This window comes from Culex pipiens, chromosome 3, assembly GCF_016801865.2.
Source record: "Culex pipiens pallens isolate TS chromosome 3, TS_CPP_V2, whole genome shotgun sequence".
In the NCBI taxonomy this organism is placed as follows: Eukaryota; Metazoa; Arthropoda; class Insecta; order Diptera; family Culicidae; genus Culex; species Culex pipiens.
In genome coordinates, this window is record NC_068939.1 from 94,741,677 (window position 1) to 94,756,125 (window position 14,449).

At 38.2% G+C, this 14,449-nt stretch overlaps 3 protein-coding genes across 4 annotated transcripts; 1 reads left to right on the forward strand and 2 right to left on the reverse strand.

The window, feature by feature from the left end:
• Positions 1-3,684: 3,684 nt before the first annotated feature.
• Positions 3,685-5,050, reverse strand: LOC128093285 (uncharacterized). Of its 2 annotated transcripts, none has more exons than XR_008212381.1 (2): positions 4,549-5,050; positions 3,685-4,483 (listed from the first exon to the last, which is right to left on the reverse strand). XR_008212381.1 is itself a non-coding variant. In XM_052709517.1 (2 exons), exons 1-2 carry the CDS (start codon positions 4,627-4,629, stop codon positions 4,233-4,235), a joined length of 327 nt encoding a protein of 108 aa, XP_052565477.1. In that variant the 5' UTR covers positions 4,630-5,050; the 3' UTR covers positions 3,685-4,232. The 2 variants fall into 2 exon arrangements, 1 of the variants encoding a protein (XP_052565477.1); XM_052709517.1 differs by having other exon boundaries at positions 4,554-5,050.
• A 3,955-nt stretch (positions 5,051-9,005) lies between these two features.
• On the forward strand, positions 9,006-10,233 carry LOC120422701 (proteasome subunit alpha type-4). The gene is made up of 3 exons (XM_039586212.2): positions 9,006-9,165; positions 9,288-9,915; positions 9,976-10,233. Exons 1-3 carry the CDS (start codon positions 9,163-9,165, stop codon positions 10,128-10,130), a joined length of 786 nt encoding a protein of 261 aa, XP_039442146.1. The 5' UTR covers positions 9,006-9,162; the 3' UTR covers positions 10,131-10,233.
• Positions 10,234-10,257: 24 nt separating this feature from the next.
• On the reverse strand, positions 10,258-10,998 carry LOC120422702 (COMM domain-containing protein 3). Its single transcript, XM_039586213.2, has 2 exons — positions 10,777-10,998; positions 10,258-10,714 (listed from the first exon to the last, which is right to left on the reverse strand). The coding sequence occupies exons 1-2, from the start codon at positions 10,907-10,909 to the stop codon at positions 10,290-10,292; spliced, it is 558 nt and encodes a 185-aa protein (XP_039442147.1). The 5' UTR covers positions 10,910-10,998; the 3' UTR covers positions 10,258-10,289.
• Between the last annotated feature and the right edge of the window lie 3,451 nt (positions 10,999-14,449).

Genomic DNA, 14,449 nt, shown 5'->3' on the forward strand with positions numbered 1-14,449 from the left:
AATTTAGTTAAATGTATGAAGATTTAATTATATTTAGGTGAATTTAAATATATTAAGTTAAAATAAGTAAAATTTAGTTAGATTAAGTAAAATTTAATTATGTTTCGTAAAATTTCCCTTCATTTATTTCAATTTAGTTAACTTCGGCTAAATTAAGTTTTATAAAATTAGTTAAACTTAGTTAAATTGACTAAAATTGAGTTGAATATAGTTAAATTTAGTTAACTTAGTAAAATTTAGGAAAAAATCGCAAAATTTAGTAAAATTTAGTATAATTTTGAAAGTTCAGTAAAATTTCGTAAAACTTAGTTAATTTTGGCTAGATTTAGTAAAATTTATTAGAATTTAGTCAAATTATTTAAATTTAGTTAAATTTAGTTAGACTTAATCAAATATAGTTGAATTTAGTTACATTTCGCTTAATTTATTTCAATTTTGTTAACTTTGGCTAGTTAAGTTAAATTGACTTAAATTGAGTTCAATTTCGTTAAACTTAGTAAAATTTAGTTAAATTTAGCTAAATATAGTTGATTTTAGTTAGATTTGGTTAAAATTACTAAAATTAAGTTAAATTTACTAAAGTTTAGTTAAATATATTTGGATTTAATTAAATTTAGTTAAATTTTGTTACATTTAGTCCAAATAAGTCAAATTAAGTTAGATTAGGTAAAATTTTATTAAGTTTCATTAAATTTTCCTTTATTCAGTTCAATTTAGTTAAATTTAGTAAAATTTAGTTAAATTGAGTTATAGTTGGTTACATTTAGTTATAATTAGTTAAACTTAGTTAAATTTAGTTAGATTTATTTAAATTTAGTTAAATTTAGTTAGATTTAGTAAAAATATGTAAAAATTAGTTAGAATAAATAAAATTGAATTTAGTTTCGTAAAATTTCGCTTCAATTATTTCAATTTAGTTAACTATGGCTTTAGTTAAAATTAGTTAAATTTGTATTATAATTAGTAAAATTTTAGTTATATTTAGTTAAACTTTAGTTACATTTGATCAAAATAAGTAAAATTTAATTAGATTAATTAAAATTCAATTAAGTTAAATTTAGTTATATTTAATAAATCTTAGTTAAATTTAATAAAATTTAGTTAAATTGAGTTATATTTAGTTAAATTTAGTTATATTTAGTTGAACTAAGTTTAATTTAGTAGAATTTAGCTAGATTTATTTGAATTTAGTTTAATGTAGTTACATGTAGTAAAATTTAGTTAGATTGAATAAAATTGAATTAAGTTTCGTAAAATTTCGCATAATTTATTTCAATTTAGTTAACTTTAGCTAATTTAGATAATATTAAGCTAAAATTAGTGAAATCAAGTTAAATTTAGTTAAATTGAGTTAGATTTAGATACATTTAGTTAAATTTAGTTAAATTAAGTTGAATTTAGTTAGATATAATCAAATTTAGTTGAATTTAGTAACATTTAGTGAAATTTAGTTGAATTTAGTAGTGTTTAGTTAAATTTAGTTAAATTTATTTAAGTTTAGTTTATTTAAAGTTAAAATTATAAAATTTAGTTAGAATAAGTATTTTTTCAATTATAGTGAAATTTCGTTTAATTATTTAAATTTAGCTAAATTTGGCTTAATTAAAATATTGAGTTAAAATTAGTTTAATTCAGTAATATTTAGTTGAATTTGGTTAAATTCAGCTTAATTTAAATTAATTTAGCTAAAATAAATTTAAATAATTTAAGTTAATTAAAATTTCGGTTCATTTATTTAAAATTAAATTTAGTAAAATTAGGTTAAATTTAGTAAAATTAAGCTAAATTTTGTTGAATGAAGTTAATTTTACCTAAATTAAGCTAAATTATGTTTAATTTACCCAAATTTGGTTAAACTTAGTTGAGTTTTACTTAATTAAGTTGAATTTGGCAAAATTTAGTAAAATTTTGCTAAATTTAGTTAAATTTCGCTTGATTAAGTAAAATTATGTAAAATTTAGTTTTTATTTAAATTAAGTTAAATTTAGTTTAAAAATATTAAGTTTAGAAAAATTTCGTAAAATTTAGTTTAATTTGGCTTAAATTAGTTAAATTTGGTTAAATTAAATTAAATTTGGTTAAATAATGTACAATTTATTTATGTTTAGTTAAAAAAGTTGACTAAATAAAATAGTATTAAGCTTAATAAACTCAATTCACTTAAATTTAGGTAAATTGAGCTAAATTTACTTGAATTTGGCTAAATTTAGAAAATAGAGTTTAATTAATTTCAATTCAGTTAAATTAAAATAAATTTAGTAAAATTAAGAAGAATTTAGTCACATTAAGCAGAATTAAGTTAAATTAACTTAAATTATGAATTTGGCTAATTTTAGTTAAATTTGGCTAAATTTAGTTAAGCTTGATTAATTTTTGTTTAATTCTGTTGAATTCATTTAAGTTTAATAAATTTTATTAAACTTCGCAAATTTGATTTAAATTAGGTTAAATTAAGCAAGCAAGTTAAATAAGTTAAATTGGGGTAAATTAAGATAAACTTAGTTAAAATTGGTAGAATAAAGTGAAAAAAGTTTAATTTCGTTAAATTAAGTTTTATTTAGTAAAATTGAGTCAAATTTGGTAGAATTTAATTCAATTAAGATAAATTCAGTAAAATTTAGTAAAATTTAGTTGAATATGTTGAGTTTAGTAAAATTTGGTAAAATTTAGTTCAATTTGGCTAAAATGAGTAAAATTTAGTTAAAATAAGCTAAAATATGCTTCAAATTGTAAAATTTAGTTCAATTTTATCAAATGTGGCTGAATATAGTTTAATTTATATAATTTTGCCTAAATTTTCAAATATTTAGTTTGATTTAATTGAATGTACTAAAATTAACTTTAATTCAGTTAAATTTAGTAAAATTTTACTAAATTCAGTAAAATTTAGTTAAATTTAATGAAATGTGGCTGAACATAGTTTAATTTATAAAATTTTGCCTAAATTTTTAAATATTTAGTTTGATTTTATTGAATTTACTTAAATTAACTTTAATTCAGTTAAATTTAGTAAAATTTTGATAAATTCAGTTAAATTTAGTTTGATTCAGTTAAATTTAGTTAAATATAGTTAACTTTAGTTCAATTTATTTCATTGTTGTGTATTTGTATATCTTTGAATTTGTTTTATTTTTGTATTTTTGTATTTTTGTAGTTTTGTATTTTTGTATTTTTGTATTTTTGTATTTTTGTATTTTTGTATTTTTGTATTTTTGTATTTTTGTATTTTTGTATTTTTGTATTTTTGTATTTTTGTATTTTTGTATTTTTGTATTTTTGTATTTTTGTATTTTTGTATTTTTGTATTTTTGTATTTTTGTATTTTCGTATTTTTGTATTTTTGTATTTTTGTAGTTTTGTAGTTTTGTAGTTTTGTATTTTTGTATTTTTGTATGTTTGTATTTTTGTATTTTTGTAGTTTTGTAGTTTTGTATTTTTGTATTTTTGTTTTTTGTATTTTTGTATTTTTGTATTTTTGTTTTTTTGTATTTTTGTATTTTTGTATTTTTGTATTTTTGTATTTTTGTAGTTTTGTATTTTTGTATTTTTGTATTTTTGTATTTTTGTATTTTTGTATTTTTGTATTTTTGTATTTTCGTATTTTTGTATTTTTGTATTTTTGTATTTTTGTAGTTTTGTAGTTTTGTAGTTTTGTATTTTTGTATTTTTGTATGTTTGTATTTTTGTATTTTTGTATTTTTGTAGTTTTGTAGTTTTGTATTTTTGTTTTTTGTATTTTTGTATTTTTGTATTTTGGGGAGGGGGGGAATTGACGAATGAGAAATTTGAACAGAACAAGAAACACTACAAAAAAGGACAAAAATGAACAACTGGGCAGCACTCTAAGCAGGTCAGTTGAGGTTCCAGGTGACGGACCACGGCCGGCTCCGGCGGCATGACGTCCCAGGGGTTGCAAGAGATGCATCCTCTGCTGCAGCGAATTGGACAGCTCGGCCGCGGTTGATACGCCGGGGAACATTGGGTTAGCAGCCGACGGCGCGGTAAATTTGTTTGCTCCGGCGGTCGTTTGGATCTGCACCGACAAAAGGACTGGATAAATTGGTAGCATTCGGTTCGACGGCCTACTCGTACAGCATCCTGCGCTGGTCTTGCAGCAGCACGTTCTGTGTGTTGCTCTGGATGTGGAACTGCAGCTCTTGCGGAATCGGCTATACGCGGCTGTTGACTTGCCAGCTGCTGTTGCAGTTGGTTTGTGTCGGCCTCGGCGTTCTTCATGCGGCGCAAGATCTCGCTTTGCTGGTTCTTGTTGAGCAGCTGGGCCAGCAGATAGTTGCTGGCATGGTTTTGGGCCACTGTGGCGACAAGGCACTTGAACGTTTCTTCTGCTGCTGGGGGAAGCGACTGTTGCCGAAGGGAGAAAGTTCACTCGCTTGACTGTTTGTACGAATTCGCACCACGGCAGAACCATTTGCGGAAGCGCTATCCGGATAGAGCGCCACTGTTGTCGGTGCAGCAATCGGTCCTGAAAATCGAAACAAACTCGATTAACTTCTCAGGTTATGTTCAAGTTGACCTCGTCCCGCTAACCTAACCTCTGCTTATCATCCTCCTTTGGCAGCCATCCGCGCTGGATCCTCCTTGATGACCGTGCCCTGGAGGACGAACCATTCTTCCTCCTTGGTTTGCCCAGGGCCACGGTGGCCGTCTGGGTCTTCGGGGATGCAAGCGGTGCGGCGCTTGGAAGAGGTGGCGAAGGAGGAAGCAGCAAAGCCGCCCCGGGGGTTGTTCCACAATCTGGGGGAATAAACAAAACCTGTTGCCGGGAAATTATGCTTATTAAATGGCTTGAATGATTAATTAATGAAATCACTTACCTTCAATTTTACTTTAATAATGTAAAAGGAAAAAAAACGCGCTAGCCATCAAACTATTTTTCGAACCTTTGTCGAAAGCAGACCAAAATGTTTGACAGTTTGCGCGTTACGAAAATTGAGGCAGTGTGCGTGCAGGCGAGCGCGAATGTATTGGTGTGAGTGAGCAACACAAAAATTTAAATTTTTCAGGTGCGTGTCTTTACTTAAGCGTCTTAACTGGCACTGGCGATGCCCGATTCTCGCCCGCAGCCCCCCCAAACGTTAGAGTGGGATGCGGCGGTTCTCATGAAAAATGTCAAATTGGTGGTGGATAAAACCTGGAGTGGCCGGTGCCCTCGAAGTAGGTTCCCCCGGGGTCTGGGGGGACATTTACAAAACCATACTAGTTGTGGAAATATGGGTATCAAAATTCATGGTTTTTGATACTGAACATAATAATGGCCATTTCGACAGTAGTGGCCACAACCTGGAGTGGCCGGTGCCCTCATAGAAGGTTCCCCCGGGGCCTGGGGGGACATTTACAGAACCATACGAGTTGTGGCAATATGGGTATCAAAATTCATGGTTTTTGATACTGAACATAATAATGGCCATTTCGACAGTAGTGACCACAACCTGGAGTGGCCGGTGCCCTCAAAAAAGGTTCCCCCGGGGCCTGGGGGGACATTTACAGAACCATACTAGTTGTGGCAATATGGGTATCAAAATTCATGATTTTTGATACTGAACATAATAATGGCCATTTCGACAGTAGTGGCCACAACATAGAGTGGCCGGTGCCCTCAAAGAAGATTCCCCCGGGGCCTGGGGGGACATTTACAGAACCATACGAGTTGTGGCAATATGGGTATCAAAATTCATGGTTTTTGATACTGAACATAATAATGGCCCTTTCGACAGTAGTGTCCACAACCTGGAGTGGCCGGTGATCTCTAAGCAGGTTCCCCCGAGACCAGGGGGAACTTTTACAGAACCATAAGAAGAAACGAAGTTGACTTTATAGCTGTCGGCCACCATTGCTAGTACCAACCACTAGTGTCTTCCTTTTATCTACAAGAACTTCGCCGCCCTGGGCTCCTAAGTGTATGAAAGTATGGCACGGAGCGACGGCGCCGAATACCCATATTTACACAAAGAATTTTTAGAGCGCCCGCCGCGGGATTCGAACCAGCGACCTCAGGATTGTGAGTCTAGTGCGCAGTCCGATTGATCCACACGGTTGGGACATAGTAGTGGCCACAACATGGAGTGGCCGGTGCCCTCAAAGAAGGTTCCCCCGGGGCCTGGGAGGACATTTACAGAACCATAAGAGTTGTGGCAATATGGGTATCAAAATTCATGGTTTTTGATACTGAACATGAAAATTGACATTCCGACAGTAGTGGCCACAACCTTGAGTGGCCGGTGATCTCAAAGCAGGTTCCCCCGGGGCCCAGAGGGTCTTTTATAGAACCATACGAGTTGTGGCAATATGGGTATCAAAATTCATGGTTTTTGATGCTGAACATGAAAATTAACATTTCGACCGTAGTGGCCACAACCTGGAGTTGCCGGTGCCCTCATGGAAGGTTCACCTTGGGAGAACATTTATGACAATTTTGCCGACAAATCTATGAAACAAAATAAAATAATCTTATTCCAGATTTCACTAGCAATCCAACAACACATTCAAATTGTTTGGTCCTATGTCTTTCGGTTATGTCTCTGACATACCATCTTGAACTTTTTTAAATTGTTTGTCTAAAAAATACAAATTTTTCTCCCTAAAACGCCCTGCTACCCAGATACGAGATTTTCTTACAGAATTGGTTCTGTAAGAATCCTGCTAGAATGATTTTAGCAGCACTGTCAGAATTCTGTAAGAATTTTGCAAGAATTTTCTAATAGAAAAATACTGCTCACTGATTGGTTGGCGTTAACCGGTTCAAATCATGTTTAAACAAGATTAATTTTCACTCATTTTTTCAATTTCGACCACGTTTTTTCGCGAGAAAAAACCTCCCCGCTGCAAATTGCCAGGCCGTCGGAAATCGAAACTTAGCTGGCAGATTAAAACACTATCGTTAGGTAAGCCATCACTACCACTATTCCGGCATAAGTTGCGAATAGATTTTTTAGGCATTATGAAACTCAACCTCTTCCTCAATTTTTCCGCTCTTTACAGGCATGGCTCTGCAGTTATGGCGACATCCAGACCTTGGATCTGGAGTCCAGTTTCTCTCTTCGGCTTCTTGGCCGCGACATCGTCTTCTAATAGTCCCAGCCCGGGTTACTTGGAAATATTGGCAATGAAAAGCAGAGAGTGTTGCCGAAGAATCAACAGCCGCCTCCTACACCGATAGTGATGTGACTTATTAGACCAGAAAACGAGTTAGGTTGTGATGAACATAGAAATAAATTTTGTCCGAAATTTAATTTTATTTTGTTTAAATTTATCCAACAATAAAATTCCAACAAAATTCTAGCAGGATTCTAGCAGAAAATTTTGCCGTCTCATTCTAACAACGGCCTGTCAGAATAGTTCTAGCAGCATTCTAGCAGGGTTCTAACAAAACCGGTTGCTTTCACCGGATTCTGCTAGAACCGGTTATTGCATTTGAGCTAGAATTCTCTGAGAATTCTTGCAAAGATCTGGCAAAATGATGGCAGCGTTCTAGTAAGAATAATTTTGATCTGCTAGAATTCTGTAAGAATCCTGCGAGAACGCCGTGACTGGGAATAACCGGTTCTAGCAGGAGCCGGCGAAATCAACCGGTTCTGTTAGAATCCTGCTAGAACCTTGCTAGAACTATTCTGACAGGCATCCTGCTAGAATTCTGTAAGAATTTTACTAGAATGAAATGGCAAGGATTTCTGTGAGAATCCTGCTAGAATTTTGCTAGAATGTAGTGACTAAGATTTCTTTAATTATTTTCTGATAAATATGTTTACATAAAAAAACCAGTTGCAGCAAAAAACATTTATTTATCAACACCATTTTTTCACCATTATCACTAACACTAACACTTTTTGAAGCTGGAACTCTGCGGACGCGGACTGCTTGGGCAATAAGTGTCAACGTAGATTCCGATTCCATTTTTGGCGTTCCGTTAACTGCGACCCACGAAGCCATCGGCAACAGTTCCCGGGATGTACTACACCTCGTACTACACCCTGGTGCCCTGGCAGGATCCTTTTTGTATTTCTTTCCGGATTAACCTCGTTCTTTTTTCCTGTTGAACATAAGTTTAATTATATTAGTTATTCCATATTTTTCTTTAATTTACTCACCAAAACGTGGCTGTGCTTAAAAAGCGTCATCCTCGGTCAACAAACGAAAATAAAAGAACAATTTGACAAGATGGCGGTTATCACATTCGCCACGAAGCGGTTAAACGGAAATGACGTCAGTTTCGACAGATTTTTCTCTGTCAGAATATTCTAATAAAATTCTAACAGCAATCTAGCATGCCTGCTAGAATCATTCTAGCAGGATTCTGGCAGAACCAACTCTGCTAGAAATTTCCGTGACTGGGTTGCATTTGAGCTAGAATTCTTTGAGAATTCTTCCAAAGTTCTGGCAGAATTATGGCACAGTTCTAGTAAGAATATTTTCGCTCTGCTAGAATTCTGTAAGAATCCTGTGAGAACGCCGTGACTGGGAAAATGTGCCGTTGCCGGGTCGGGAAAGCAAGAATTGAAAAATATATATAAAAAAAAGAAAGATCGTTGCCCGGTTGTTTTTGTGCGACAATTTGTATTTATTTCATGGGATACATATAATAAAAAGTTCTTTTTCAATAAAATTGATTATTAATTTAAATAAAAAAATTGAGATAATCAGAAAACGGTATGCAATATTCAGTACACATGAATATCGCTGGAAAACCATTCAATTTACACTACAAAATCATTTGAAATGCATGTGCACTCCATTCCAATGTCATGTGAGCTTTCACTTAAGATTAACGTGTTTTGCATTTGGATTTGCAGGGTCGCTCGATGGATTCTTTCAAGTGATTTACACGTGACATTCACATGCTAAGTCGTATAGGGCAGATTCATGTGTGAAACATGTGATATTGCTATGTTGGTTTTTTCAGTGTGTATCATTTATTTTTACCGTATACGGTTTATTTTACCTATTTTACCGAATTTTGACAGCGACGCAAAACAAATTAAACTGGCAACCCTAATGACAGAGTGACATTTCAAAAGTTTGTACTTTTCGCAAGTGAGATCTGTTTATATTCGGTTCTTGCTCAGTAATTTATAGTAAAAACTGTTAAAATTTACTAAAAAATACTTCAGTTTTGTAGTTCTGTGATACAGCAATCAACCAGCAACAATGGTGAGTGTTTGGCTTCGCAGCTTTTGCTTCAGTTTCCTGTTTTCCGGCACTCTTGCCGCAAAACAAAAAGTGTGAGGTTAGGAGCCGCTGTATTTGTGCTTCATCACCTAAATCTTTTTCAGGCCCGTCGTTATGATTCCCGCACCACGATCTTCTCGCCGGAAGGCCGCCTGTACCAGGTCGAGTACGCGATGGAGGCCATCTCGCACGCCGGCACGTCGCTCGGCATCTTGGCCAAGGACGGCATCCTGCTGGCGGCCGAACGGCGCAACACCAACAAGCTGCTGGACTCGGTCATCTTTTCCGAGAAGATTTACAAGCTGAACGATGACATGGTCTGCTCGGTGGCCGGAATCACGTCGGATGCGAACGTGCTGACGAACCTGCTGCGAGTGATTGCCCAGCGTTACCAGCTGAACTACGGCGAGGCCATGCCCTGTGAGCAGCTGGTGTCGCACCTGTGTGACGTCAAGCAGGCCTACACGCAGTATGGTGGCAAGCGCCCGTTCGGAGTGTCCATCCTGTACATGGGCTGGGACAAACACTACGGCTACCAGCTGTACCAGTCCGACCCGAGCGGAAACTACGGCGGCTGGAAGGCGACCTGCATTGGGAACAACTCGGCGGCCGCCGTCTCATCCCTCAAGCAAGAGCTGGGAGATACCGAAATCACACTTGGCCAGGCTCAGGATCTCGCCGTTAAGGTGCTGTCCAAGACCCTGGATATGACCAAGCTGACGTCCGAGAAAAGTTCGTATAACTCTGGCTTGAAAACTCGATTAAACAACTAACAAACTTTCCTTTCCGTAGTCGAAATGGCCGTGCTCACCCGCGAGAACAACAAGACGGTCATCAAGATTCTGTCCAGCACGGAAGTTGACGCCCTGATCGCCAAGTACGAGAAGGCCGAAGCGGAAGCGGAAGCCGCCAAGAAGGAAAAGCTCGCCCAAAAGTCGGACAAGTGAGCGCGCTCGCAGAGTGTTAAGGTGTTAACGTAAGTTTATTTTTTCATTTCGGATTTGGTACGCAACCGGTTCTCGGAACGGTGCAAAATACATTCGTAAAATACTTCAATGAAACAAACGAGTGTCGTCTTCTAGAAAGTATGAGAAACTCCTTAGTATTCATTTCGTCAGCTTATCACAATTCAGCTCGATATCTTTCAACTTGTTGATCAGCAACTGCAGTTCCTCCGGGGTGCACGTGAATCGCACCGCCGGTTCCTTCTCGTTTGTCTTGGGGTTGAACGTCTCCAGCTCAATCCGGAATGTTAAATTGCCAGCGGAAACCGAGTAGCAGGACGAGGAAAGGTCCGAACGTAGCGTCCAGTTGGCGTCCGTTACGTGGGGCAAAGCGATGCCAAATTTGGCATTTTTCTGGGCGCAATCGGCCCGGTAGGTCACGTATCGGGATGTAACGGCTTCGACGATTTCCGGACTTGCGATGTGAACTTCCAACAGGCGCCGCAGTTGCTGCTCGTCGTAGTCGAACTTGCAGGCAAGAATGAGGACCGTCGCGAGAGAGTACTGTTCGCTGCCGGAAATGGGTTCTAGTTGAAAATAACAAATTATTTGAGCGAAAATAAAACAAGCCGGTTATCAAAACATGTACCTTTCGAGGGATCTTCGATTATGTTGAACGATTTGTTGATGATTTTCATGCTACTGCTGAGGTCTTTCATCAGTTTTAACCCATTTTGCACTTGTTCTGATAGTTCGATTTCTGTGAATAGTTTGCTCGCCATTGTTTGGCCGAAGCAATAATTTATATTTAAGAAATAATCTTTAAATTTATTATAATATTTCGTTTGTTTTGGCTACAACTTTGATATTCGTAAAGGCCTTTCCGAAGTTGGCTTGTGTTGTGACAGAATTGAGAACAGGGTGTCGTCTTACTTTATTTTTTTGCAAAATAAAACCTTTGAAATCTTTTAGTAGAAAAAAGCGCCTCATAAAATACATCAATTTGTTTAATTAAAATTATAAACTTTCATAAAAAAAATATTTCATCGAGGTCACAGAGGTAAATTAGGTCCGAAACATCTCCACTAGGAAAGCACACCGTTAATATCAAAGTGGCTTTAAAAAACCCCAAAAAGCAAAAGTGAAAATGTTGTTTATTGGACCTTGAAAAAGTTAAAAATGGACATTTTGTCTGTCGCAGTTTGTGTCGAAGATTGCCACACGGCCACAAATGTCTTCACGTAGCGTTGCAGCTCGGAAGGCACAGTATTGATGCAGTGTGTGTCATCCGGCGATCAAGTCGCTCTTCTTGTAAAATTGAAGGGTTTCATCGGCTCTCAGCATTCCTGCACGGAAGGCCTCGTAAACCAAAAACCCTAAGACGTAAGAGCCATTGGTAAACAAACTCCTTATTGTATCGGTACTCGACGTACCCACGAAAAACCACTTTCAAAAATGCTTCAGATTGTTCATCTACACGTCCTTCAAGTTCCCCTAACTAAAAATTAACTCAATTTTGTTTCAATTTGGGGAAAACCCAAAATGCAGGCCAAGGGTGCATGGTACTGATGATACTCGTCGGTTGACACCCAGGCGAGGAACATACCGGAAGGAGCCCAACTACATCCGTAGTGCTGTTTGGACAAAACAGCATGGCTCTGGTTCCTTGCAAGTGTCCTATTTGCTTACCTCCACGTTGGCTTGGTTTAGTCATCATGACAAGGTGTAACCTAGCTGGTGGCCTGTGGAAACGATTCGTAAACCTTTGACCAGCGATGGTCAGAGTAGAGACGGCTAGGAGAAAGGGGCGCGTCAATGTGGGAAAGGGAAGTAATTTGTGATTGTAGACGGTATTGTTTTGATTCGCAGTATGTTGAGTCAACTGCTGTGGATGTACCTGAAACATCGCACAACGGGGTCTCTCTTCTCTTCATTCTCAGCTACCACCTATCTTCTGTTTATTTTGTTTCACTGATTTTCTAACGCTTTTTTTCTCTCCACGCTTTTCCACTCTATTTTACCAATTGATGCTGCTGTAACAAACAGTCTGCTTTTCCTTAATTTGACAGCGATGTCAATTTTGTTTATCATGTGCCTTTTCTTTATTTATCTATTTGAATAATTTCTCATCTTCCCTGTAAATTGCCCTCAATTTAATCTAAGCTTGTTCGTTACCTCAATTTATTAACTATTGGTAATTTCTTTATCTACTTCATAAATTACTATCTTTCTTTTACAGTCATCCCACATATTCGGAACACCAACAAATTCGGAACACTTTTGTGATAATTTGTCAATAGCATGCCAAATGCATCTTTTATGTCGACCCAACTATTTGGATGACCTTTATTTTGACATTCTCTTGCTATTTCACAAGTAAAAATAGTACTTTTTGAACAAAAAACGTAATTTCAAGACTATTTTATCCTGAGCAGCAAAACATTGCCTCCAAATTGCCTGTTCCATAATTGTGGGATGTTATTGTGCCTCCCACAATATTGGAACCACAGACAAACAGACGGGACACTCGAGTGCCGAACCATCGTCCTCCAAAAACGGTTATTTCAAATTGAATTTTGTTTCGGCATCCACTCACCCGCCGCTGATGGCGCTGCTGTCGTGACAGCTCGCCCGTTTTTTCTCAGAGTGTGAGATGCGTGTTTTTTTGTTTTTAAGTTGAGCGTGAGCACGTGTGAGGCAGCAAATGAAAACCAACAAAAAACAGCCTTCCACCTCGAGTGCACCCGCCGGAAGGTCGCTTCATCTGTGGAGAGTTCGAATCCGGCCGAATGCACCTGAACGACGAGAGCCAGCGGTCTCGGACGTAGTGTTCCGGCGGAAACACGAGCAAACGGACATTTACGGGCACTTCTTCGACACGCACGACTTTGGGTGTATCAATCGGAGGCGAATCTACCTCACGAGGGCGACTCGAACAGCGTGACGGACCGGAAGCGGACTGAAAACCTGAAGTGGCACACTCTTGCTTTTACCCCACTATTAACCAGATAGGCCTTGTTTATTCTGGAACTTGCTCCCAGCGAACCGTGGCAGGCGGAGTTTCCGACGGCCAAACCCGAACCGCGAATTACGGACCGACTTTCGGTTTCGGATAGGCAAAAAAAAAGGATCGACTCGAAACAGGTGACGTGTTGTCTCTAAGTCTTTATTCCGACTAATCTTCTCACCAAATTCAACTTCTCCCGTACCCTCTGTTCCACACCCGTTTGTATGTGTTCGTGAATCCAATAAGAAAAACGTGAACCCAAAAATAGGTTCGCCCTACTCAAATATAACTAACTTTAAACAACAAATTGTGTTCTTGCTTTAATCCAAAATATTTACTTCTCAACTCTAAACATCCCGGGGGCCGTTGAAAGCGCCTTTCAACCCGCTGTCTCTGGAACCGCCTGGACACCTTCATCGTCGTTCTCAGCTGCATCTGGATCCGCCTGCTTGTCTCCTTCCTCGTTCTCGGCTGCCTCCGGAACCGCCTTGTCCTCGACATCGTCGGCCGGTTGGTCGATCGGTAGAACCCGAACTTCGGTGACGGCGCGCTTGTACTCTCCATGAGCCGTTCGCACCAGGACTACTCGCACCAGTCCATCTGCGCCAGGAAACGTTTTGGTGATTCTTCCGACATTCCACAGAAACGGTGGCAGGTCTATGGACTTGAGCAACACCAGGGCTCCCTCTTGCACGTTCTTGGTTGCGGTTCTCCACTTGGACCGCTGGTGGAGTTGGCTGATGTAATCCCTGGACCAAACCTTCCAGAAATCCTGGACAGAGCGACGCGTTTCCTGCAGACGAGTGATTCGGTTGAGCGGGGCACTGGTGTAATCGGGTTCTGGGATCGAGAACATGGGTTCCCCGATCAGAAAGTGCCCAGGAGTCAGGATAGCCAGGTCGTCCGGATGGTCTGTGAGAGGCGTGAGTGGGCGGGAGTTCAGGATGCTCTCGATGTGAACTACGGCGGTAGTCAACTCGTCCAAGGTGCAGGACCTTCCACCAAAAATGCGCCGAAAGTGGTGCTTGAAGGACTTCACTCCGGCTTCCCACAAGCCGCCGAAGTGTGGGGATCTCGGCGGAATGAATCGGAAGGTGATCCCGCTGTCCAGGCAGTAATTCTCCCACTCGGCCGTACGAAACTGCTCAAGGTAGCGTTTACGGAGCTCCTTCAACTCGCGATCTGCACCGACGAAAGCAGTCGCGTTGTCGCACCGGAGTTCGATCAGACGGCCGCGGCGCCCGACGAAGCGCTTGATCCCGTTTATGCACGCGGTTGTCGTCAAGTCGGGGACGACCTCGAGGTGAACCGCTTT

Coding starts and splice junctions, on each gene's coding strand:
- LOC128093285 (XM_052709517.1), bottom strand. CDS start 4,629: ATGGTTCGTCCTCCAGGGCACGGTCATCAAGGAGGATCCAGCGCGGAT. Junction 4,484..4,553: donor AAGGAGGATGATAAGCAGAG/GTTAGGTTAGCG, acceptor TTCGATTTTCAG/GACCGATTGCTGCACCGACA.
- LOC120422701 (XM_039586212.2), top strand. Junction 9,916..9,975: donor CAAGCTGACGTCCGAGAAAA/GTTCGTATAACT, acceptor TCCTTTCCGTAG/TCGAAATGGCCGTGCTCACC.
- LOC120422702 (XM_039586213.2), bottom strand. CDS start 10,909: ATGGCGAGCAAACTATTCACAGAAATCGAACTATCAGAACAAGTGCAA. Junction 10,715..10,776: donor AATCGAAGATCCCTCGAAAG/GTACATGTTTTG, acceptor ATTTTCAACTAG/AACCCATTTCCGGCAGCGAA.